Below are 26,210 nucleotides of genomic sequence, written 5' to 3'. Positions count from 1 at the left end.
AGAGATGCCATCTAAGACTTACCTGAGTGGCCTAAGAGGGCATTCTCTCCTCTGATTTCTAAGCAACGAGAATTAGGTAGTGCTCTGAATCATCGCTGGTTGGCCGCTGAGAGGAAAGGGTGCACCGTCTCTGTGTGACAAACAACGAGACGGCATTGAATCGGGACCACGGGGGCCTCAAGTGCCTTCTCTCTGAGGTATAGCTCAGCACCCTCTCCAATTCAATCACTTTATCCTCAGAAGTGAAATCTGCGATAGGACTAGTCTGAAGCTCCCATTCCAGCTAACTGACCCTACGGTGGCTTAGTGACTCGACACTACACTTGGGTTCAAGTTGAGAAATGTTGTCTTGTTCTCCTACATCAGTTGCTTCCTTAAAAATCGCCCTCAGATGCAGCCCCTCCTCGTGATTTTGTTTCCTGAACTTTCAATTCTCGAAATCTTCCTTGGTCTGTGTTTCAGAACATGGTAAGAATCTTTGTTTAAACATGCGTGAATGTCAACGTGTGACGTAATCCTCCCTGGTCATAACTCGCAGTCAGGAGACTCAGCGCAAATGAGTCAGTCAGCCATGCTTACCAAGCACCCTTCTTGTAAGAACCTATCAGCTGGAAGTGTGGGCTCTGGAAAAAGAACATGATGCAAACCCCTCCTAAGCACAGGATATATTCATCGGAATCCTGGAAAGTTGCATTTTGTCTTCCTTTCCCTTCCTAACCCAGTGTGTGGCACTTCAGAGGCTCCCAGTGGTTATTGGTGGAATAAATTGGCCCACACTCCTCCTCTCTCTTAGCATCTTTATGTGTGTTTACATACATGTGACAGGCATGCCAAGATCAACCCATTCATTGGCTCGTTTAACGTTCATCAAAGAAAGTGAGATGAAATCATGAAACAGATTTCTCTTTTTCTTCCCTTCTGACTTAAGAAGCACTTGTGTTGCAAACGCAAAGTTCTGATGGCGTTGTCCGATTCCCAAACACTTCCTCTGTGAAACGGCATTTCCAAAGCTTCTAATAAGAAGCCCTGGACAAGATTGAAGCTGTTCACTGGGAATGAGTTTGAGGAAAAATAAGTGTGGGGAATTGAAACATATGCTATGTTATTTGCAGAACATAAATGCAAAATATGCCCTAGGGGGCTAAAGTGTAAAGAAGCAAGGCACAGCAATTAAATTGTTCTAATGCCATCCATCCCGAATTATTGTATGGTGCCTGGCAATGATTTTTCAAAAAGGATGGGATGGTCCCCACGCTGTAGAAGTCATTTATTATGCACAGTGTGAAGCAAGAAACTCAGACAGGTGGTTCTGTTGTCATATCAAATAAAAGTCTGTCAGGGTAGCAGGTGGAGTTTGGGGGAGAGTATGTTTCTTTAATCAGAGATAACTGGCGAGTGACGTATTGAAAAAGGATACTTCTTTAGGGGACCATAAGCATGAAGATTCCCCACTAAGCCCTTCCTTCTTCATAAGCTATGACTTGCCACCCACCATGACCCCGCCTCTGTGTTTGTGTCCCATCTCTGTTTACAATTTGCAGGTTTAAGTGGGAGGAGGGAAGTATGTTTGAAAGAGAAGCATAAAATTTCTGATTGAAGGAAAGATGAAATCGTTTAAAGCTCTAATGATCCTGTAGATTCAGGTCGTATTTAGAAGTATTATGAAATAATGTTTCAATCTGAACACAGGGAATTAAGCTGACTTGAAAGGAATGAGAGATGATCCGTTCTACAAACAGCCCTATCTCAAAAGTCCACACACATATTTATTCTGATTCGAGCTGGGAGCTGACGGTCAGACACTGATCTAGAGAAGAGACCACGTCTCAGAGTCTGGCTTTTTCTTTTTTTTTTTTTTTAAACAATTTTGAATCCAGTCCTTCATCTATTTAGGATTTGGTTTTTGTTTTTGAGTGGCCTACTGTGTGCCAGGCGTTATGCAACATGTTATTGATGTAATAAGCCTATCCTTGGTGTTTTTTTTTTTTTATTTTAAACACACTGTAGGATTTATCTGCAAGTTTACAAAAGGCACACTAATCAACATGTCAGAAAGTAAAAAGTGATCATTTGGGTTGGCAAGCGAAGAATTGACTATAAAGGTCACCAGGAAACTCTGTGGCAGTGGCAATGTTCTGTATCTTGTCTATGGTGGTAATTACATGAGAGTATACGTGAGAAACTGATCAATTCGTACTCTTAAAATGGGTGCAACTTATTGCCTGTGAATTGTACCTTCAAAAAGGAAAAAAAATAGGAAAAATGTGAGCACGATAAAGTTATTCTATCGGGTTAATTGCCGAAGATAGCATTATAGCTTGATGATGCCGCCTTTGCTTCTGAACCTAAAGAACAAGGACTGAAGATCTCTGTTGTCATAAGGGCCTAGTCTAAGAGAGAGGCAACAGAGAAAAAGCACTGTGTCGAGCGGAGAGAGAATACAGAATGTCTAGGGTGTGCGTTCCGCTGGACACCCACACACACTGAATATCCTGTGTGTCACAACTTCTGCTCCACGGGGGGAAGGATGTACTAGAGTCCACTTCATTTGGCAACTACATTTGAAAAAGAACAGGAAATGAAAGGAGGAGCCTGATCAGAGCCCCTAAGTATGTCAATTACAGTTCCATTGACATTAAAGTCCAGAATATAAATGGATACTCTTGCTGGAAAGCTGTAAGCAAGATTTAAATGTGCCTCATTCTTCGTGCTGGCGAAAGATACTGATGATAACTAGCATGTTACTGAATAATGCTCAGAAATGTGCATCACGAATAACTTGTTTTGCAATGAGTCTTGCATTCCTTGATTCCATAGCAGCTAACAGGCACATAGAAGGAGATCAGTAAAGCCTGCCCTCTCTAGATGTAAATTACCGTCGGCAACCCGAAAAGCTTCCTGTGCACTTACATTAGTTCTCATGAAAGGGGGAAAGGTGGGAACTGCATTATTCAAAGAATAGGAGGATGCCCTGAGATTTTATTTTGCAAAGGCCTTACTATGTCTCTATTTCATCTCTTTTCATAAACAAGAAGCTACATTAAAGAGAATCTCTGCCCTCTCTAGATTCCTCTCTCTTGGCCAAAGTGAAATATTTACTTCACAGGAGACAAGAGGAGAGAGAGGACGTTGCATACACAGAGTGATGTGCCTTCCTGGCCTTCCCTCCCTGCGTTACAGGATTTTGCTGAAGTTAGGCTACTGATTTTTTTCTGATTTGACACCAACATGAATATGGTTACGCCGCCTTTAACTTTCATCTTTTTTAGCTTTGGTTTGCAAATATAGGACCAAACACCAGCTACACAACAACCTACAATGTCCCTAAATTTATCCATGCTTTTTTTTTTCCTCCAGTTTTCTTGACAAAATACAGTACTCCGTTGATCACCTGTTTAAACTTACTTTGGGATGCATAATTTATAAGACAATTTCACACCAGGCCTGAGCAAAGCATTAGAGGGCTCGCCCCCCCATCTCAGCTGCCTTTTCAGGAAATGACAGGAGAGGGACGAGATACAATACATATTGAAATTTTGCAGCAAATTAAACGATACTCTGATAAACTCTTACATTCTCAGACATGTCTGATACTGCCTGGTCTCGGGACACCCAATCCTTGAAGAGAATTTAAAAAAATACTGGGAAGACTCTAAATAAAAAGCGAATTTGAGTACACACTCAGATAACATGCTCCTCTTTATGTCACTGTTGGGAAACAATGTTTTCTCCATTAGTATCTTGGACTTGATAAACTTTGCCAAGATCAGGATTTCATAAATTGCTGTGAGGTGTGTGTGTGTGTGTGTGTGTGCACGCATCTGTAAGGGGCTCAGCTAAGGGGCTTCACGATCATTGGAAAATCGACAAATAACCTCTTGGCTTTCTCTGTTTTAGGGGTGAGTTTGCTCATACCGCATGGCGCCATCCCAGAAGAGAATTCTTGGGAGATCTATATGTCCATCAACCAAGGTGAACCCAGGTGAGTGACAGAGAAGGGTGGCCTATTGAGGACATCTCAAATGTGGAATGGAGCTACTGCAGAAAATCTGAGTTTTTAAAGATAATTTGGGGTGGAGGTGTACAACTCAGATCTGTGAGTTACTTGACTATAGAGAAGGAGAAACCAGTTGCAAAACTATTGGCTAAAATGAAAACACACAGAGCTAGCTCCACAGTTTTGGGTGACTAATCTAGGTCATTGACCTCTTGACCGCAGACACCAAATATAAAACTGTGACTCGGTAAGCAAGTGGTTAGCAGGGCCCTCTGTCAATACTGACTGCCTCACATAGTCTTCCTCTCAAAAGAAAAAAGAAATCATCCCAGGAGGTGCTTTTCGGTGCTAGGCATTATGCAAATGTGGAAAATGGCCGACCTGTGACCTTTTCCGGTCAGCACAAGAACTGCTCTAGGCCGAGAGAGGATTTCTCAGGTAATCTTCCTCCTTGTAAAAATACCGTCTACGCTGCACTGGCTTTCAGGTCTGACACATTTCAGTAGCATTAAATTCAATTACATGAGCAAATACAAATCTTGTCGCAGAGTCTTTAATGAAAGTAGTTGGTTATTTTCTTAGCACAAGTATAATATTTGTGGAAATGTTGCTTTCCTCCACACAAGATAAACCCAGCTCCTCTTTAGAAAGCAATTTCTCTCATAAAGTGGATGTATACCTCTGGCATTTTCAGTCTTAACATCTTGGTTATTTTAGGCCAGATTTTTCATGTGAGAACACATGAAGGAAAAACACTGGAAGGAAAAAAAAGCCAGAGAAACAGATGGTTTGAACAGATTCTGATAGCTATCTCCATGAAAGGATTTGCTGGTGCCCAGTGGTTTTAACTTTCTGCTTGCGAGAGCTTGGAAGGAATGCCAAAGGCTCTGCTAGCTGGCTGTTGGCGAGGCTCTCAGAGGGCTCGCGAGTAGGCTGTGGTCGGCTCTCGTGCTATCTCCTTCAGTCCTGGAGAGCTAGATCCCTTCTCGTGCCTTTGGGAGTGTAACACTCGAAGGCACGAGAGTGTCTAACCTGCTCCATGTACAAACAGAGGCACTTCTGAAGGCAGGAGAGTGTCTAAACACCTCCATGTGCAAACAGAGGCAACCGAGGCACAGAGGGGTTTGGAGAGTTTATTCAGAACCTCAGTTAGGCAAGCCTAAAAATGGAGTTTCCTGGATAAGGGTCACCTCTTTTTTATCCCTCTGGTTGACTTACATGAGAAACCATACCTGTTTAAAATTCGGGTAAGGGTCCATTCCACACATGCTGCTGAACACATCGTCCTGCAAAGATTGAGTACGAGGCCAAATCCAGTCAGCCTGCCTGACTCACGGCCTCCTGCCAACCTTCACCCCTGCATCCCGCTTCCTTCCTTATAATCCATCCACTGAGCCTACGTTTAGCTCCTCTCAAACCCGGTGTCTTCCACCTCATTATGTGAGAACCAACCTAGGGCTAGTTCACATTTTCAAAGGCACCCAATTTGTGATTCACGTCAATCCCCGTCTCTTACTAGAAGCTGCGTCTGAGGAGGTCAGAGCTAGAGTATGCCAGAAGGCATTAAACTTACAGGACTTGTATGGGAAATATCACTCGAGATGTCCTGCAATTATAAAATAAGGAGAAATATTTTAAAAATATGCCAGAGCCCACAGACCTTGAAAGACAGGTTTGGCCTGATGCGGTCGCCTCCTGGACCACCACTAGCTTTGTAAGTTCTCTGTTAACTGATTTGGCTTATCCGTCTGTATCTAAGATGTGAGTTTATTACAGCTGTCCAGGAGGGTGGACAGCAACAAGGACATCCAAGACTTCAGATCTGTGAGGTGTGCATTTTCCTGTCTATTAAAAGGAGGATAAAGTACAATTGTAGGACGCACACATTCCTTCTCATGTTGCTCAACCCTTCCCAGATGACCCTAGCTCTTAAGAAAATGGCCAGTCCCCGGGCTACTGCTCATTTAGCATCCTTGACAATCTTCATTCCTTTTCAAGAAGCTCCAGACTACTGATGAAAACACTAAAAATAGCACATGCCTTTCTGCTGCTACTTTTCTTAAGCTTGGTGATTTTTTCCATCGCTAACAGGAGGCTGCTCGGATCCAAGTTCTGCAGCTTTTAATCCGGTGGTTAATCAGAAGGCCATTAACGTAGTGCTATTTAGTGTCACCTTGCTTTTGTGATGTCACTTAAAAACCCATTTTCCTCTTACGCTGTCGTCCTGTCCTGCTGAACTTGTGCTCAGAGTAAAGCCTATTTTTCTCACCATCGTAGACCTGAAACAGCACGGCTCTGTCTCTTTAACCTCTGACTCTCCGTCGCTTCCACACCCAGAATTACAGTCAGATCTTCCAAACAGTCTCTTTATGCTATATTTAAAGTCTGTTCCGTTTTCCTATTGATGGTACCTTTCTGTTGCTTTTTTCTGAGTGACATCTCTGGGATAGCGAGGTGATGCTTTAGTGGACGTGTCACTGAAATCATTGATCCAAATTCAGTACCAGATTCCCAGAGATTAGGGCTGTGTGGAATGACTCACAGACTTAAAATAACCCCCTGTATTTGAATAGGCTCCTGGTAGGTTCTCAGTGAGGGGGTTCATTGTATGGATTCATGCACCCTGGCCCTCTGGGGGGGGGGGGTCCTGCTGCTATTGCTGGGAAGCCTCCAGGAGGATACTCTGTACTTTCCATTAAATGGAATGATGTCATTCTTCCTCAGTGTCCCTGCTCTGTCTACACTTTCAGGCTTGAACAATCATTTTAATGCATCTTTTCCAACCTCGTGCAGCAGTCTGGACCTCTGGTTGCTCATAATGCTTAGGAAATGATCTCTGTTGGCTTTTTGTCCAGACATGCGTATTAAATGGTTTGCCGGACGAGGACTTTGCATTCTTGGAAAAGTAATAATTACCTCTGTTTCCGTGTAACTTGCAAAGTGCTCTCACATGCATTTGACTCATTTAGTCTTCCATCATGTCAAAAGAAGAGGATTTTGTAGCAATTGTGGAAGGAGAAAAAACAAATGTAAAAACATGAAGGTTCCAAGAAGCAAAGCTGCTTTGAAGGGTGTGTTACTCTCCTGGCAGAGCTGGGATTTGACTTCAGGCTCTCTGACCACAATTCCAGTGCTCACACACTGAAGGATGCCATCTCTCCCTGATGTCAGAGCCTTTATAGAAACAGCTTTCTCACTTTTGCGTTCTAACTCTTGGCCTCTAGAAAGGGACGTTCTCTGGAATCTCTCAGTCTGAGCAGTGAGAATTAAGCAAGGCAGAAAGGCAGGATCCAGGTGAACTTTTCTTAGAAGTATATCGGGTAAATTGCTGTTGTTACATCATAGAACGGAGAGCACAGAGGCTGGAAACAAGTCCCACTAAATTGCTGAGTCTTAGCAGATACGATGTTAGGAAACATCTGAGCTCAGTGGTTAGGAGTGTGAGCTTAGGCATCAAAGGCCCTGGGTTCAGATCTAAGCTTCACTGCTATCATCCATGGGACCTGAGGGAAGTTCCTAAATTCTTTGCAACCCAGATGTGTCCTCCTCTGAAAAACAGTAGGTATCTACCTTATAGGGATATCGTGGGATTGCATGGTACACAGTGATACAAAAATCTAAATGATGATAAAATAGGTGTTCTTTTCCTCATTGCTACACTTATATTTGACCAAGCATTCTACCTACAGTATATCCTTTCATCTCCACATCGAGCCTGTATGGTAAGCAATAATATGATTATCCTAATTTTTATAGATTTGAAAATTAACACCAAGAAAAGTTAGTAAGCTTGACTTAGGTTGTAGCAAGATGAGGCGCCAAAGCCGGGCGATCTGACTTAACGTATTTCAATGCTACATCACAATCCCTACCGTAAGGCACAGTTAGATATGTTATCCGTGAGTCCAGTAAAGCACACTTGGGGAGAGACACGGCTTATGCCTAATAATGGAAATACACCATGAAACGGATGGGGAGGGGCTCAGATTTGGGAAGGCCATGATCACTTTGCAACTCAGTGTGGAACCACAGCACAATAGGGGATATCATGGAAAACCATGGAAAAATACAAAATGGCCCTTAATCTACTCTAAGCATAGACTCACAGATGGGGTGTGGAGAGAGTGACTTCCAGAAGATGTCACTTGACCTAACTCTAAAACATCAGTAGAAACTGGCCAGGCAAAGAAAGGCATAAGGTCAGTAAGTACCTCAAGGTCCAGATCCAGGATACGTTTTCCATTATCTACATAGCATAAGAGGGGCAGGGGGAGAAGTCTGTAAGAGCGGCTAAATCCAGATATCTTTCCCTGCTTTTAAGTCATAATCTAAGTCATTGGCTTAAGCAGCTTCCTTCCAACTGTACCCCAGGCCAGGGCACAGATAGGACAAAGAGTTAGGTTTCACGCACTGCCCCATTCACAAATTAGAAAACATTCAGTGACATCACAGGAACGGGAACTCGAGTAGCCTCACAGAAAGGCAAGAGCATGAAATTGGGGCTGCCAGAAGTATTTGCTGGGGAAGCCCTTGGGCTCCTCCTACATCAGGGGCTTTTAAGCAGCTTGCTCAAAGTGAGACGTGGCCTCCTTTCCTATCAGCCCCCTTTGGAGGGCAGGAGTCCAGCACTGATCATTCTCAGAAAACCCGTCTCTTTCCCCAAACTTCAATTTGAAAGAATCTGCGGTGGTAGTTGTTACATTTCTACAGGAGCTTTGCTGGGGGAAATTTTTCTCATCCTCTCCTACCAGGTTTTGATAAGTTTTTATAAAACGCAGGTGTCTCAAGAAGGGAATTAAAGTATCATGTCAGAGACCCCTCCCCCCCCAGAGAAAATGATGTGGATGCAGCACAACCTTCCCTCTGACCCTCCCCTCCCCCGACTCCTGCACCCCTCCCCAACCCATAGTCGGAGAGTAGAGACCTGGCCAGAAAATTATTATATGGAGCTTTCTTCCAAGAAGCAATAAAACGAAACCAAAGGCAAACACTCATTTCTTTTTCCAATTAAACTGTCATGTGGATAGCCCTGACCAAATGCTTAAACTGGAATTGGAAATATAAGTAATCTTATTGAAGATTTTACAAAAGGACACATATTTTGGAATTTGGGCTCAGCCCAGATGGTATATTTCAACCACTTCTCTTTTGTTTTTGTTTGTTTTGCTATCGAATGGTCTGACTCAGTGGGTGCTTCTTGGGGTGAAGATCAGGAAAATAGACACAGTGGCGTTAGGAAACATGACCTGTTTTTAGCGCACGTTGATGAAGCAAAATGGTTTTAATAGCAAATCATGAGGTAAGACCAAATACAAGGCTAGGAAGACACCACAAGTCACCCTGGGAAATGAAGAGAATTTCTTTTCCAGGACCGGCTCACCACGAAACACTGTGCTGGAGGCCGCTCCTGCGGAACGGCTTCCTGTAGCTTTGCCTTCGCGGCAGTGAGACCAGCACGCATGCGCACGCACGTACGTCCTCACGTATCAGACGCATGCACGCACATGCACATACGTCCTGACGTATCAGGCACACGCACACACACGTACATCCTCACTTATGAGGCCTACCAGATCTAAACGCTCAGAAACACCCTTAGACTGTTTGACCTGGTTTCTGGAAGAGTAAGAAGAAAACCCAGACATGTATGGCCATTCTTGTAAAAATGATATTTTAATGAATGAACCTACAGTCGACTAGGCTTTTGTGAAAGCAGACATTTGAGGCCATTCTAAAACCCCTCGTCACACACAGTGAAGTAGGAAACCGCCTTCTCTATCCTGGGGCCTCCCAGAGCTCTGATTTCTCACAGGGTAAGGAAGCCCGGCCACTGGGGTACTGCAATTAGTGTGGAGGTCCCCAAAACAAGAGCCTGCCTCTGGCTGCATCCACCCTGACACCCGGTGACGGGTCAGGACATGCCACCAGGGAGAAAACCTGGCTAAAAGCTTCTGGGTTGATTTGTTTATCTCTGTTGGCCTTCTCCAGCTTGGGGGACCTACCCACTATGTTCCGTCTCAAGCCATCCTCCAGCTCAGGCAAAAACAACACTGCCCCCTTCTCACAGCAAAAAAAAATGTTGCCGACTTCTGGAAAAGTTTTCACAATTACTATCAGAGTTCGGTGTAGTGCAGGACTGTTACGCCCCAAATGTGTCTGGTACTATAGGGCAGGATTAAATACAGTCCCTTCTGTAAAGAGTTTATTTCTGGTGGAGGTGATGGTTGGAGGACAGAGGTTGTGTGTATGTAGCAGAATGATGTTTGGGGGTGCAGTGGCCTTTCCTGTATTCTGAAAATTTTGACAAAACTCAGAGTTCATTTATAAAAAGAGTGAGCAAGAGAGAGAAGTGCCCCCACATTCTAATTTCAGAGATTTTCCAGCTATCATACAATGGCTAATTTTCCCACCTCCCCACAGAACTTTCCAAGAAGCATCGTTTCATCAGCATGGACACTATTGCCCGCCAACCCACTTACACACCAGGTCCTCTCCCTCCCTGTCGATAGAAGAATAGGGCAAGAAGAGAGAAGATAGTCCTATTTTGGAGGAGTACAGGTATCAAAAATGGCTGCCTCTGCTCTCTCCAGACTCAAAGAGAATAGACACAAGAGAATTACTCACAAAATTTGGGCCATCTGCAGGAGAATTGGACAGTGATATTTGATTTTCTTATTGTTTCTAAGCTTGTTGACTTGTTCCAGCCTGCTAAAGCCAAGGAGAGGGGGACAAAGAACACTTCTGTTATTCCCGGGTCCCCATCCTCCCAAGGGGTAGAGAAGATTGACCAGAGCCAGAGAGTGTAAGTGAGATTGAAAACAGGAGTGCCAGGGGCCAGCGCAATGTGAGGCAAAGAAGTCAGAGAGCGGGGTCAAGATGCTGCCAGAGGGGGGCCAGTTGGCAAAAGTAACTGAGACCCACAAGAAACTACAGATGCTTCACACCAACTATTTGAGATCCCATCACCTGCACCCTCTGTCCAGGAGGCCTTTTGGTGTCCCCACCTATCTGCACTGAACCCAGTAAGGATTATCTTAAGACACTGAAGTCATCCAAGAAAATATTATCACCTTGTCCCAGATAGTTACGAAAGGAGATGGTGTGTTTTCCTATCCCTGCGCTCTATCACAGTGCCACAGGGATAAGCTCATGGAAGAGGGAGGCAGCCTGCTCCCTCCTCCCCAGACCAAGCATCTAGAGCCCCGTGTGTGTGTGTGTGTGTGTGTGTGTGCGCGCGCGCGCGCGTGTGTGTGGTCACGTGCATCTGTGTGCACGGGTACTGCGGGGGTGGGGGTGGAATTCTGAATCAGATGGAAGATTAAATTTTTAAACAGTTTTTAGGTCTCCTCTGCTTAGTAAATAAATCAAACTATTTTAATAGCTATAGAATCAAAACGAGAAGTCTTCAAGGGACCCTGTTACCGTGGGCAGTTCCGGTAAGCACAAGTGTTAGCAATTACAGCCGACCCTTGAACAGCACAGGTTCGAACAGTGCTCATCGACCTCTGTGATTTTTTTCCCAATACATACAGTACAGCACTTAGGATTTTCTTAACATGTTCTTTTCTCTAGCTGACTTTATCATAAGCACACAGTATGTAATACATGTAACATACAAAATATATATGGATCAACTGTTTATGTTCTCGGTAAGGCTTCCAGGAAACAGTAAGCTGTGAAGTTTTGGGGGAGTCAAAAATTATACACTCATTTTCAACTGTATGGGGGTGGTACCCCCAGCGCCCGTATTGTTCAAGGGTCAACTTCCACTAGGAAAACTAGAGCCACCTAATACCCTAATAGATGAAGCCCTCAAAGCAAACCCAGTTACTCAGATCACTGATGATATCACAGGGTGATACATGTGGTGGCAGAGACACGCAGATGCTAGCCAGGAGCAAAGGGATGGACCCCGTCTAAGGGCTCGGGGAAGGCTTCCAAGAGGAAGGGACAATTGACTTAAAAACTGAGCATGAGTACAAGGCATTCCAGTCAAAGTGACTAGAAGGTGCAAAGGCACAGGGGTATAAATAGCATCATGTATTTTGGAACTAAGCAAATCTGAACAAAATATGAAAGGAAAAGTGATAAGGCCTAGACTATGTTAGAGGGTTATTTGCTGCCCAGGAGCAATTGACATCTACCTGCTAGACAGGGATTGAGGAAGGATCAGCTTCAGAAGACCTGGTCCTATTTACATTTTCGGTATTGTTTTCTGCTTTATCTCCACAACCACTCCTCAGTTGAAGTCTTCCTTAAGCCAGCACCTTCCTTGTGAGCCCAGTGAAAATATGCCTCATTTTTGCCCAGCACAGTTATTAACAGTGCCCTTCCTCATCCTCGAAAGTATCTGAGTTTGGACAATAAATTATAGTCACTCTGCTTCTGAGTGTCCTTGTCTTTGGTTGTGCACAAGAGATTGGGAGGGGTGTGTTAATGTGAGAGATGAAGGAGTTGAAGACCATTCCCAGAATTCTGCCGGGAACTGATGATTAACTAGTTGAGAGAGATTTGCCAGTTGAAGGTCACCTGAGAGTTTGTGATAATACTTGCTCCAGGAGCCACTTTGGCTTTCTTTCCAGGGAATAAACACAGCCCTTTGACTTACAAGAAAGGGGTAGAAAGGAAACTGATTAAAGACTAAATCAATACAATGCAAAAACAATATTTATAACAAGAAAAAAAGACAGCTGCTGAATGGAAATCCCATGTCGAGCTTTTGGCCAGAGTGCGTGGCAGCACATACACTTAGAGCAGAAAGTCACGAGATTGGGCACAGACCATGCCCGCCTGCTGTGTGCAGGGCACAGTCTCCTGCCCACCTTTGTTTTCTTTGCCTCTGTAGCTGGGCAAGAATCTGCCAGTCCTGGAGTTCACTGAAGTGAACTGATAACATACATAACTTGTCAGGAAAGCAGTGTAGACGCAGTCATTGGCATCCCCTGAGAGGTAAAGAAGGATCAGAAAGGAGATGATGGGGGACAGTGATAGCACAGGGATTCCTAAGACCCGAGTTCCAATTCCCCCATGACACCTCCAGCCTAAATGGCTGTGAGCAAGTCGTTTTCTTTCTCTGGGTCTCATCTGTACCATCTAGCAATCTTGTGTATTATTAGCTGCATTCCAGGATTTCAGTGACGACAATAAAGTGACCTTACATACAGCAAGTCTTGTGCAAAATACAGAGCACCATACAAATGCTACCTTTGGATATTACTGTCCTTCATCTGGCCTTATTTTTTTTTTTATTACACAGATAAGTTCTCTAGAGTCAACGGAATTTGCTTTAGCTCTGTCCCAGTGATGCTGGGTTCCTTTTTGACTGCTATCGCATTCCTAGACTCGGAGGAAAGATCAATTCAGTGATAGTAACTGTATTAACTGTTCACTCTAAAATCAGAGCCGTGCGAGGATACGAAGGACTCTGTGCATCAATGCCTTTGAGTCTATTTCTGTCTCTCCTTACATTGGTGCCTATGAGTTATACTCTAAAGCCCTATTATGTGGCGTGCCACCAGTGGCCTCGTGTTCATAGTAGGAGATCAGTGACCAGTCAAGCTGGGCTGGCGGCTTAGGCCACCTTGCACAAGCCTTGTCAAGCTTCCCTTGCTCGATAGTGATGGACAGAAGTGAACAGATTGTTTCTGTCACCAGTTCTGTTCAGTGCTCAGTCATAGATTGGAATCCTGCTTGTTGCTTTAAGTGAGTTTTAGAGATTTTTATTGGAAGAATCAGAATGGCAAACATCTGTCCCTTGGAGGGGACTTGGCATTAATGAGCTCGGTATCAGGCAGCGGCAACTGCTGAGGACAGAAGGTGCTTCCTGAGGAACAAACAAAGGGGCTTTTTCCGCTAGTGCAAGGGGAGCAAATTGCGGCCATTTGGGAAACACGTTAATTCGTGCAGGCTACCGGTGCCATGCATGTGATAAAAGGGGCAATTAATCAAATGGTATCTTGAAGGCTTAGAAAGGTTAATGCACCGTTAGCTGAAGACTGTGCTCTTTACTGCAGTGAACTCACATGGGCTCCTTCACAAAGTCATTTCAGTTAGACTAGAACGTCATTACCCCCAAAATGAGAGGAGGGGAAGAGAGAAAGAAGGAAGGAGGGAAAAGAGAAAGAAGGAAAGGGGGAAAAGAGAAAGGGAGGGGGGAGAACTTTCGCACTGTCATTTTATGACATTTTATGATCTGCTTTTTTTGGAAAGAATTTCCCAGTACCACGCTCTTCACCGTTCCTTCCACCCCACGCCCCCTTGGTCCACAAACAAATATGCATAAATAAAAATTGCCATCATTTTCATGAGTATGTTTGAAGCCCCTGTGAGCTCACAATGTGAAGTGATTAGAATGGTCCAGAGGAGTCTTTAATTAAAGATGCCATTGACAAGATAACAATGGTTTGTGAATGTTGTTAATAGATCTGAATGGAAGGTGCACCTTAATTCAATAAGAGGAAAGTCGTGAGTTTGATTGCGCATTGTAAAGGAACACCGCATACTGTAATTATTTTTATTTGTGTGTGCCATCTCTTTTATTGCCCACGCTGGAAGTAGAAATAACCTGTCCTATTAAGATATTTAATATATATCATCCTTTCCACTTCACTTAGTTATAGCCTAATAAAAATGCCAGGAGAACACGCAAGCCCACACTGAGGCTGGCCTCCATGCTTTCTAAGACAATCCACACAGCCCTTGAAACAACTAGATGACCAACCTGTTAACCCCTTTGGTTATCATCTTTCAGACCAAGGAATAGTAACTTCCCGGGACTCCATAAAGTCATATGCAGAGATGGAGCCTCACTCTGGAAACGAGGATGGGCATGGCCAAAGGTCAACCGACACCTTGGCCCGGTTGTGTAGTGTCTTGAGGACAAGAGGGGAGCAGGTGGCAGAAGCAGGGGGATCTCTAGGTTCTAACTTTAAAGTGAACAAGCCATGAAAAGCCAGGTAGCAGACAGAGGAATGCCCCCCACCCACCCAAAAATGTCCACATTCTAGTCCCTAGAACCTGTGAATGTTATGCTACATGGCAAAGGGGACTTTACAGGTGGGGGACTTTACAGGTGTGATTAAGGGTAAGGACCTTGAGAGGGAGAAATGACCCTGGCTTATACAGGTGGGCCACGGGAGGGTCCTTGTAAGAGGAAAGTGCAAATTATCAGCGTCCGATACAGAGATGTAAGGAATCTCTGCTCGTGCCAGATGAAGAAGGGCCTCCAGAAGCTGGAAGAGGCAAGGAAATGGATTCTTCTCTCGCACCTCAAGAAGGAATGCGGCCCCTCTGACACCTTCATTTTAGCTCAGTGAGATGTCTGGCCCACAGAACTGCATGATAGTAAGTTTGGGCTGTCTTAAGCCAGGAAGTCTGTGGCACAGTGATAACGGGAAACTACCACAAGCTTCTTTTGCAGTCACTGTACCTCAGTGCCCTGCCATCATCCCAAGACTCAGTCCCTACAAATATACACTTGTAACTCTCATGCCAGCGTTTAACGTTAGAAATGCCAAGTTTGGGGAATGTGTCCCAGGGAACATCGGTTCCTTCACCTCCCTGCCCCCACACATACCCCTCAACCACCACCACTAACAGGACAGAAGAGTCTAGTCCCCACTCGGTCACAAGCGAGGTCTAACTTTGACCATGTCATTCCTCCCCATGCCATGCCTCCTGTTTCGTCATCTGAATAACAATGGAATTTGGGGCTGATAAATCCTGGGTCCTTTCCCAGCCTAAAAGAAAATGATCCTAGAAATAAGACTCAGGCTTGCTCCAGAAGAGTCTGTTTTTCCCTTTCAAGATGTAAATGCATAGACAACTTGGTAGATATAAAAACTGTCGTAGTCGTGTGCCGCATAGACCCACACACTCCCATCCCGTCTTTCACCATAAAGCATCTCAACGAGCCATCGTTCTGCTCCTCCTGGTAAACAAGCTGAACACAAGCCCGACACTGCATGAAAGGTGAGGCTTCAATTGTGTCTAAGAACTGGTGGCTTACACATGATTTGTGATTCCTTTAGTATATTAATTGGTAAACACCTATGCATGTGTGTGTAAACTAAAGCCGTTTCATGTATGCAAACAGTTTAATCTCTCAGTGTGGGATTGCTCACTCAGATATGTGAACGTAATTCCACTCCCGCCCCAGCCCCCCGCGTGCCATCTCCCCTCCTGTGATCCTATTTCAGATAATACCGAGTGGGTGACCCAGATCTTTAAACCCTTTCATCGTAGAGCCGTATGCTTCTATCCTCAGTGAACTGTGCTTGTTGCTGGTTGCAATCCACTGTTCTAATGGCTCCCTTCCCCACCCCAGCTAATGGAATATGAGGGGTAGCATTATTTCCAGTTACTGCTAATCACCGCCCCCCAAGCTGACATCCTTGCTTATTAACCACATGCGGTTTAGAGAGAGGGGATGTAGGACAGTTCCTGTGTGGCTGTATTTTCCATCACAGAAGCATCATCTGAGGCCTCAAGACTGAGCATTTAACCTTGACCAGCCTCCAACTTCCATTTCAGAAGCCTACCCTCTCTACATGGGACAGACCACCAAGCCCCTGTTTTCTCAAGAGCTACACAGTTTTTCTCAAACATTAGTGGCAGGGCTACTTTGCATGTAAGGAACACAGGTGAAAAAGCGTAGGTTTCGGGGCCCTGTCCCAGAAATATGGAATTAAAATCTTTTTTTTTTTTTTAAGATTTTATTTAGTTGTCAGAGAGAGAGAGCACGCGCGATTACAAGCAGGGGGAGCAGCAGCCAGAGGGAGAAGTAGGCTCCCCACTGAGCAGGGAGCCCCATGCGGGACTCGATCCCAGGACCCGGGGATCATGACCTGAGCTGAAGGCAGACGCTTAACCAACTGAGCCACCCAGGCATCCCCAGAATCAAAATCTTTTTTTTTTTTTAAGATTTTATTTATTTATTCGACAGAGATAGAGACAGCCAGCGAGAGAGGGAACAGAGCAGGGGGAGTGGGAGAGGAAGAAGCAGACTCATAGCGGAGGAGCCTGATGTGGGGCTCGATCCCATAACGCTGGGATCACGCCCTGAGCTGAAGGCAGACGCTTAACCACTGTGCCACCCAGGCGCCCCCCCCCCCAGAATCAAAATCTTAACTGGCGTTGTCCACAAGTATCATTTTGATTAAGCCGCCCAAAGAGTTCTGAACCACTCTATAGTTTCGAGACCACTTATACGCTGAAAGAGGAACCCACGGCGATAAAGAGATTTTGCTTAACTTCTCTCTTTGTCCTCTGTTCTGCTCCTCACCCCCCTATTCTCCTTTTCCAAAAGTCTTTTCTTAACTCACACATGGCAGTTTTAGAAGGAAAGTCCTCAGGAGACCTGCTCATGGTGTTGGGGGTGACTGATGGGCCACGCTGGCTTGCAGGGGCTCCTCTCCGCGGGAGCTTCTGTGATGTCATGTTCCTGGGGCTTGGCTGAAGGGTCTAGTCAGAGCTGGAGAATGAGACAGGTGTCTGACTCAAATAAAACAACAGGAATAATAAACCCCAAACCTTGATTTTCATCCACAGCAATGTTAGCATTCAGGTCAATATGGGAGGTTTTTCATGAAAAGAGGAAAAGAGAATAATAATAGTTAAAACTATGTATCTTCTTGGGCAGGAAACTGTAGGAGGCTGGAGCTACCCTGTTTTCTGAGCGCCAATCTTAAGACTAAGTATAGCTTCGTCTCTGTGCCTTTTACGTCTATTCCATTAAAATATGATTTAATTATGTATCGACCCAGGGCCTGGCGTAGTAAAATTATCATTACTCTCCTGCCTGCATTCCTGAGTGATACTCTGGGTAAAGGTGATCAAACTTACATTAATCTATAATATAGACCATGAGGAGGAAAGGCGGAGGCAGTAATTACCAAGCGCAGCATGGCAGACAACAACAATGAAAATCTCCTCTCGAAATACGGAGTTGGTGGCTTTGCTTGAAGAGAGTGACACGTTACCAGTCCAGAATCAGGTCAAGAAATACTGAGAGCAAAAGCAAAATGTGCCCAGATCCACCTCCAGACCCGCAGTGGTTCGCAGTTTGCCGTCTGGTGGCGGACCTTGTTCAGTGTGACCTTCTGTGGCCATTGGTGTGCGCATGCGTGCCGCATAGTGGCAGTTACCACGCGGCTGTTGTGGCCAAGCTTGGACCACCAGCTGCAGCGCCTGTCGTCCTCCAGCGCACATTTTATGCGGTAGTCCAGGACCTCGTGGATTTCATTCTAAGAGGTCTAGAAAATTTTCCCTGGGCCTCTATTTTCATTCATTCATTCATTCAAAAAAATTATTTTTGACACAACTGCAAACTTCAGGATGGGGCGCCTGGCTGGCTCAGTTGGTGAAGCGTCCGACTCTTGGTTTCAGCTCAGGTCATGAGATCGAGCTCCATACTGGGCTCTGTGCTCAGCACAGTCGGCTTGAGATTCTCTCCCTCTCCCTCTGCCCCTCCCCCCACTTGCACACTATCTCTATCTCTCTCATAAAAAAAAAATAGGGGCGCCTGCGTAGCGCAGTCGTTAGGCGTGTGCCTTCGGCTCAGGGCGTGATCCCGGCGTTCGGGGATCGAGTCCCACATCGGGCTCCTCTGCTGGGAGCCTGCTTCTTCCTCTCCCACTCCCCCTGCTTTTGTTCCCTCTCTCGCTGGCTATCTCTGTCGAATAAATAAATAATCTTAAAAAAATAACTTAAGGAAAAGTTGTAAGAATATCATTTCCAGCCATCCCACAGCTCTATTCACCAGTGCTGACATTTTACTAATTTGCCATATTCTGCTCTCTTCTCTCTCCACGTTGTGTGCATATACACACAAAACAGACCTACATACACACACATATGCATGTATATTTCTGGAAGCACTGTGAACAAGAGGTCCTTTTGTCCCTAGAAACTTCAGTGTGTATATCAAATTCTCGAAATGGGGAAATTAACATTGCTACAGTTGTATCATCTACTCCACACACTTTATTCATATTGCGCCTGTTATCCGAATAACATCCTTTGTAGCAAATGAAAATCCAAGTCCGTTCTATTGCCACGTGTCTTTAGTCTCCTGTAATCTGGAGCAATTCGTACATCTGTCTCTATTTTCTGACACTGACCCCTTATAAGAGTGTGGATCAGTTCTTTTGCACCGTGTCCCTCCATTTGGGCTTGTCTGATAGTTTCCTGTGGCTCGATTCAGGTGGTATATTATTGGCAGGAATGTTACAGAGAAATGCGAAGTTCTTTTCACTGTGTCCTATCGGGAGTCATGTTCTGTCCATCCGTCCTGTTACTGCCAGTGTGAACTCGGGTAAGTTGGTTAGGTGATGTCTGCCAAGGTTCTCCACTGTAAAGCAGTCTTTTACCCTTTGTAATTAGTATCTTGTGGGAAGATACTTTCCCTATAAATAGTTCCTTCTTATTTTCTAATCCTCCACCAAGTAGATTAGCTTCCATTCATAATTCTTGACTGAATCAAGTATCAACAGGGTTGGTTGCCAAATGATTTTCTGCATTTATTAGTTGGCTTCCTGCTGCATAGGAGAGTTTTCTCTTCTCGTTATTCATTCATATGTGTGTGTGTGTGTATATATATATATATATATATATATATCATGACTTATGTTATTCAGTGGATTTAATCCTATACCTACCATTATTTACTTTGATACTCAAAATGTTCCAGTTTTTTTAAAGATTTTATTTATTTGACAGACAGCCAGCGGGAGAGGGAACACAAGCAGGGGAAGTGGGAGAGGAAGAAGCAGGCTCCCAGCAGAGGAGCCTGATGCGGGGCTCAATCCCAGGACTCTGGGATCACGCCCTGAGCTGAAGGCAGACGCTTAACGACTGAGCCACCCAGGCGCCCCCAAAATGTTCCAGTTTTTGACCAGTAGGAACTACTTCAAGCTGACTCCTCTGTGCTTCTCAACAACTATTTCTGGGTGCTTACAACGGGCATCTAGTAGACATGGTGGATACAATGACAAACAGGAAAAAAAAAATTCCCTGACCTCATAGAGCTTACATTCTCCTTTGTGGGAGACAAAAATAAATACATATGTAAATGGTATAATGTATTATAGGGCAGTTAAGTGTAGTGGAGGAAAAGAAAAGCAAACATCAGCTTTGGTGTTGGGAATGGTCAGGAAACGCATCCCTAGCAGGCGTCATTTGTGCAAAGACCTGAAGGGTGTGAGGGAGCACAGCATGTGGCTGGCGGGATGGAAACTTCCAGGCAGCACGGAGCTCTCCAGAGCAGCAGAACAGCCGGGATTCCTGGAGGTGGGAACACGTTGGCATTTTCAGTGGGATTCCGCTGGTTGCGGAGTTGAGGACAGACTGTGGGAGGTAAGGAGGGAAGCATTGCCAAGGTGCCTTAAATTCCCATAAATAGTGCACATCTCTGAGGCCGTGAAATGTTTGGTAAAGCATATCTTGTTAGAATGACAGTTTATTGAATCAATTAGCAATCTCAAAAAGCACAGTTCCTAGGAAAAGAAGGCCCCTCAAAAGGCAGGAAAGATGGGCATTCGAGGTTGGAGAAGCAGAACCTTCACCCACGGGGTACATATTAGATGGTTTTTTGCGGTATTTTTTTTTTTTCAATTCTCACAACAATCTTAGAGTAGGCGTTATTTTGCATGTCAGGAAAGTGAGGCTTAGAAAGGCCTGTGCTTTCCCTTCTGCCGCACTGTGGTTTTCATGACAGAAAGGTCAGACGGGTCACTGCAAAGCTGGCAGAGTTCTCCCTCGAACCCTCAGCCACACTGTGTGAGCGGAAATTTGAATTCACAACCCGGTTACCATACAGTTGCCCACAAGCCACCTGGCTACACAGAACTGGCTCTTATTGATCTTTTTATATCCATAAGGGTTCATAAATATGCACAGCGTATGGGTGGATGGATGGACGGATGGACGGACAGATAGATCAAACACAAGGAAAAAGACAAGTAGCAAAAGTCGAACACACCCAGACCTTTCCATCTACACTAGAGTGTGTGATGCCGAGAGGTGGTTCCTAGGATAGCCCTGCAATCACTGCTGTCATTAATTCACAGTTATCATTAGCTCACAACAATTTTAGAAAAATGTGTCTTTTTTTTTTTCCCCTCCTAGCAGCAGCGAGAGTACTTCCATGTCAGCTGTGCTCTGGGAAACCTGAAATGCCATCCACACTGTCCTTAGGAATCTTCAGTTTTGCCCAGGCCCAATTAAAGCCTTCTCTCCCCAGACCTCCGTCCTCAAATGTCCTAAGTCTGTATCCATGACTACACGGGGACTGCATTTTCCCCCCTGTCTTTCCTTGGGATGTCACGAGAGCCAGCAGCTTAACCAGAAATCTGCTCGTGGTTACAGAGAAGGAAAATACATCTGGTCACAGAGAGCAGGAGCCTGTGGACAAGGCAGGAATTTGGGGTACATTTTGCGGCTCCTCGCTTTGACGGACTGCTCTGTGACCTTATGCTGCTAACACCTGCCTCCACGGGTGTGTGAAGAGCTTTCATTAGTATTCGTACATCTCCCTGATTGCCATAGATAGAAGATGGCAGAGAAGGACAAATTATTATTAATCATGGGGGGGGGGGAGAGATTTGAGTTCTGTTCCTTCACCAGAGACCTACACCCACAGACACTGTTTTCACAGTAGGAGGCTTAGATATAAATCTTGGTCTACTTCCTCTGCACTGGGGGAAGTGCCCAGTGCCTGCTTAATGCAAAGCTCCCGTTCCCCGCTCTGCCCGAGACTCGATGTGCTCTGCTTCTGCTTCCTAATGCTATTTAAGTTATTATGGAAAGGAGCCTTGTTATTCACGAGTGTGAGAGTTCATCTAATTAGCTGATTTCAGTTCATTTGGCATTAAATAATTCCCCAAATTCCCATATGTTTGAACAATATGTTCAACAAGGGGGATGATTCTCTGAAAGCAATTAAATAGTTCTTTTAGGAGAGCTTGTCATCGGTCACTCATAAGCATCCCTGCTATTCCTGTCTGTGATGAATGCAGGCAGCAATTATACGGAAAGCGCTTAACCTTCTCTGATGGCCACTGGCAGGCATCCACAGACGAGCGGCCACCCCGTGCTGCTTAGAGCTCACGCTGGAATTTCCCCCCCCCCCGCCCCCCACCAACCTCAAGTATACTGTTGTATCTAGGCTGTTGAGCGAGCATTTGTTCTTGCTAATACACTGCTTTCCAAGCCCCTCTGCCTCGCTCACCTGCTCTGCTTAAAGGGAAATGCAGACATATTTTCAGTTCCCCCTGTGCCCTGGTTGTATGGGAAGAATTGTCGACTTTGGACCGAGGCTGCCTCTGTGGAGGACTGAATTTTGGGAATCCATCTTTGGGGCTTCCCGGAGTGGGGAGGACCCTCCATTCACGTTCAGGTCTGTTTTAGATTCAGTAGGTAGAAGCTGTCCCTGCCCACTTCTGTGTCTGGACTTTGAAGGCAGCAGCAAATTACGGATAATGAGCTACAGTATGACCATTTCTAAGAGAACAAGCAATGTCAACAAAAGCAAGTCAGACACTAATAACATGTTAGATGTACTCGTAGAAAAAAACCAAAACTGTTTATACAAGACCATGGAAGAGGTGGTACCTTTTGGTGCTAAATTTCATCTTTATCTTGCTTAAGGGGTGGCTTTTTTGACAAGGGATGACATATTTAAATGCCCTTCCTAAGTTGGGTAAGAGAAAACTTCTGTATTAATACCAGTCCCAGCTGCCACAGAGCAGTGTTCATCTGAGAGTCCTAAATGGCTTTATGGACTATATTCTGTATCACTGTATTTCTTACAAGTGAAAATACAGCCCCCCCCCAAAAAAAAATCAGATAACTTGTTCAAAAACACAGAAGCAGTTAGGGAAGAATGAGTAGACTTCGGGGTTCTTCTCATTGACTGCTGGCCTATAAACCAGCCCACCTACCATTTGGGGACAGAAATTAAAACCAAAAGACAAGAAATTGAAAGAAACATTCAATGATATCATTTCCCTTTAGTTAAATTTCACCTCCTTTTATATGTTTCATAACTCTATTCCCATTGTGAAGAATTCACAATACAGAAAAGTCTCAACACTAGGATTGGGTGGAATGACTTTAAATTTAGAACTAATAGGAAGGAGTTGAAAGCTATGTATTTATGTATTTAATTATGCATATCTATAACTGTCTACTATGCTATCACTATATAACCTATGTGTGCATTGGCAGAAAACAAATGTTTTCAAAAACAGAAGTGACATACTCAGTCTGGGTATGTCTGAAGGGTTGCTTTGTTCTGTAATAATTTGTTTTATCGCTTCCTAGCATTAAAAATATTTGTAGACCATGTTGTTGGGAGAAAGGAATCTGATGGGAAGATTACTAGGTCAGTTGTTCCTACAAAGCTCTCGGCTTTGGTCATTGATAATGTTATCAACAAGAATAAGGATTCAGCAGCCGGTTTGTGACACACCAGCCAGGTCTCTGCTCTCTTCTGTTCTGCCCTATATTTCTGAGGAAGCACCTGTCATTTTGTTTGTCAAAACCTAGATTTGAAATCTAAGCTAAACTTGTCTGCGTGCTTGAGCTGTTCAGGATAAATGGCTGTCACCCAGACCAGCCCTGGGCATGTGTGGTGCCGTCCAGGAGGGAATCCTGGGAAACCATTTTCCTCAGCCTGAAGAAAGCCCCGGTCTATAACTAAATTCTCTTTCAAACGCTCCCCCTTCTTGACATGCTTCTTGTACCCTTTCCCAACCATGAAGCCTCCAGTCCGACGGATGCGAGGTGCTTCTGAGTCCTGAAGTCACCTGTGGCCCCCCAGACATGACTGTCACCACTCCCTTTGCATTGACCATACCACACTGTGCGGACGTCAGCTCTGAGCACTGGAACATCCATTTAAAGAAGAGGACGCAGCAGGGCAAGTGGGAGGTGAGACCCTCAGCTTCCTTTTGAAAAAATAAGATTTAGCTTCCACCTATGGGGTAGATTTAACCTTACCTTCTTTCAAGATGAGTCTGCTGTGAAATCTGTAAGCGTTTTCTTGTTTTTTTTTCAGAGGGTGGTGGCTGGGTTTTCCAATAACCTCAAGGTATTGGCTAGTGTTTTTTCCTGAGAATGGAAAACAGAAGCAAGAGAGCATCCCGAGCTCTTCTCTTTGGTTTTACGATACAGTTGTAATTACCCACACAGAAGCATACCCTTATGTGTCCATTCCTGGTGCGTTCCTTTACTTCTCTCCTTCCTCCCAGACCATGTCCCTGCCTGAATGACTTTCCCTGTGGCCTCTGTGGAGATGGGGAGGCGAGATCGGGAGGCGACTCAGGGCACACAGGCTGTGTTCATAAAAGAAACTTCTCTCTGATTCTGCCATCAGAGGGATTAGAACATGTTGAAATGTTCAGCAACACAGTAGTTGCTAAAAATATTTTGGTGAATTAATGAATGCATTGAGAATTATCGAGCGTCTGTTGCCCTGTGTATAGGAGCACATATGAAAGTGATACAGTCCAAGGGGAGAGCAGAAGAGAGATAAGACAATGAGGAAGCGTTTGAGGCGGGTAACAACAAGAGAGACAGACACAGCAACAATTGCACTGTTATTACTATTTTAAGTGAAACCTCTGATTTATCTGTCTGATAGGGATTCCTTTTATGTCTGTCTGAAGTCAGTTTGCATGAAAGCAGGTGAATTTTCTTGCTGGAACACAATGACCTGTTCCCGCTAGCCCTGGGATCCCCAGGAGGGGCTACAGGCAAAACGAGTAAAAGGAAAATCTTGTTTCTTTAGGAGAAGAAAATTCCCAGTTGCTACAATGGATTACATTTACCCTGCCCAGCTATCTCTGCAACTAGCCTGTACTCTGTTGAAAATGCATCCTGCTATTTCTTCAGTCCTAGTACAACCAGGGGCACGTTTCCTGGGCATGAAGTTCCGTGGGTTTCATAAAGGGGCCAGGTTTTGCTCTCTTTTCCATTAGGGTTTGCTTTGCCTTGATTTTTACCACTTTAGTTTTTCTGTTGAGCACTTCCTCACAAGCTTTTCAGGTGGTGTTATATTTATGCTCTACCCAACCAGTCACACAAACCCAAGTTCTTATCAGGGAAGGTGGAATATTCTAGTACATCTTACCAAAACCATTTATTTAATGGTCCCTCATGAATGAATTTGGTGGAAAGAGGATAAAATACTTGAAGGAAAATAAATATTACCTTAAGGATATTGAAAGAGATTTTCAGAAATAGACCTTATTCAAGACAGAGTTTGCTGGTCGGGTGTTAATATTTAAGATTTTTCTTAAATCCGGCACTGCACGAATTAACTGAAAAAAGGAGAAGTCTGGAAATGAGGTTTGTTGTAACCTATAGAATCCCAACACACCGAATAAAACTATTTCTCGAATTCCTGATGTAAGCAGTTATTTTGCTAGAAAGACAGCATTTAACATCAAGGAAATGAAGACAATAAAAATATTCTGGAATAATTGTGTTACGTCCATGCAAAGTCACTGTTAAATCGCATCTTATTTCCAAGCGGAGAGAATCTCATACACCTCTTCCCCCACAGGAAGTGATGTCAGTGGAGGATGAATCCACGTCCTGTTACTGCCTTTTGGACCCCTTTGCGTGTCACGTGCTCCTCGACAGCTTCGGGACATACGCCCTCACTGGAGAGCCAGTCACAGACTGTGCCGTGAAGCAGCTTAAGGTGGCGGTTTTCGGCTGCATGTCCTGTAACTCCCTGGATTACAACCTGAGGGTCTACTGTGTGGACAACACCCCTTGGGCATTTCAGGTCAGCCTTTCCTCTCGAATTCTTGTGGTGTCATGAAAGCATGGGGTTTCCTAAAGACCAACAGAGAATTCTATTGCTGAGGGTCTGCAAAATGAAGCCACACCGCTGGCTTGCTGGGGATACCTCTCTTGAAGCAAGAGCTGTGTTACCGTATGTCCAACAATGTGCGGAGGTCCAGGGACCTGAGGTGCTTGGCACTGGAGAAGAGTCAGGGCGCCTGGGTGGCTCAGTGGGTAAAGCGTCTGCCTTCAGCTCAGGTCATGATCTCAGGGTCCTGGGATCAAGCCCCGCATGGGGCTCCCTGCTCAGCAGGGAGTCTCCTTCTCCCTCTCCCTCTCCCCCTCTTCTGCTCATGCTCTGTCTCTCTCAGTCTGTGTGTGTCTCTGTGTCTCAAATAAATAAATAAAACCTTAAAGAATA

At 44.8% G+C, this 26,210-nt stretch overlaps 1 protein-coding gene across 1 annotated transcript in view; it reads left to right on the top strand.

The window, feature by feature from the left end:
• The window catches only part of UNC5D (unc-5 netrin receptor D), a 102,292-nt gene that overhangs the window by 34,932 nt on the left and 41,150 nt on the right, over nt 1–26,210 (top strand). The window contains exons 4-6 of the mRNA XM_040643172.1: nt 3,898–3,982; nt 23,758–23,926; nt 25,563–25,790. Coding sequence (XP_040499106.1) covers nt 3,898–3,982; nt 23,758–23,926; nt 25,563–25,790 — 482 coding nt within the window. The remainder of the gene's footprint in view (nt 1–3,897; nt 3,983–23,757; nt 23,927–25,562; nt 25,791–26,210) is intronic.

This window comes from Ursus maritimus, unplaced genomic scaffold (genome assembly GCF_017311325.1).
Source record: "Ursus maritimus isolate PB19 unplaced genomic scaffold, ASM1731132v1 scaffold_28, whole genome shotgun sequence".
NCBI lineage: Eukaryota > Metazoa > Chordata > Mammalia > Carnivora > Ursidae > Ursus > Ursus maritimus.
Note: the sequence above shows the minus strand (reverse complement) of the source record. Positions and strands in the feature narration are given on the sequence as shown.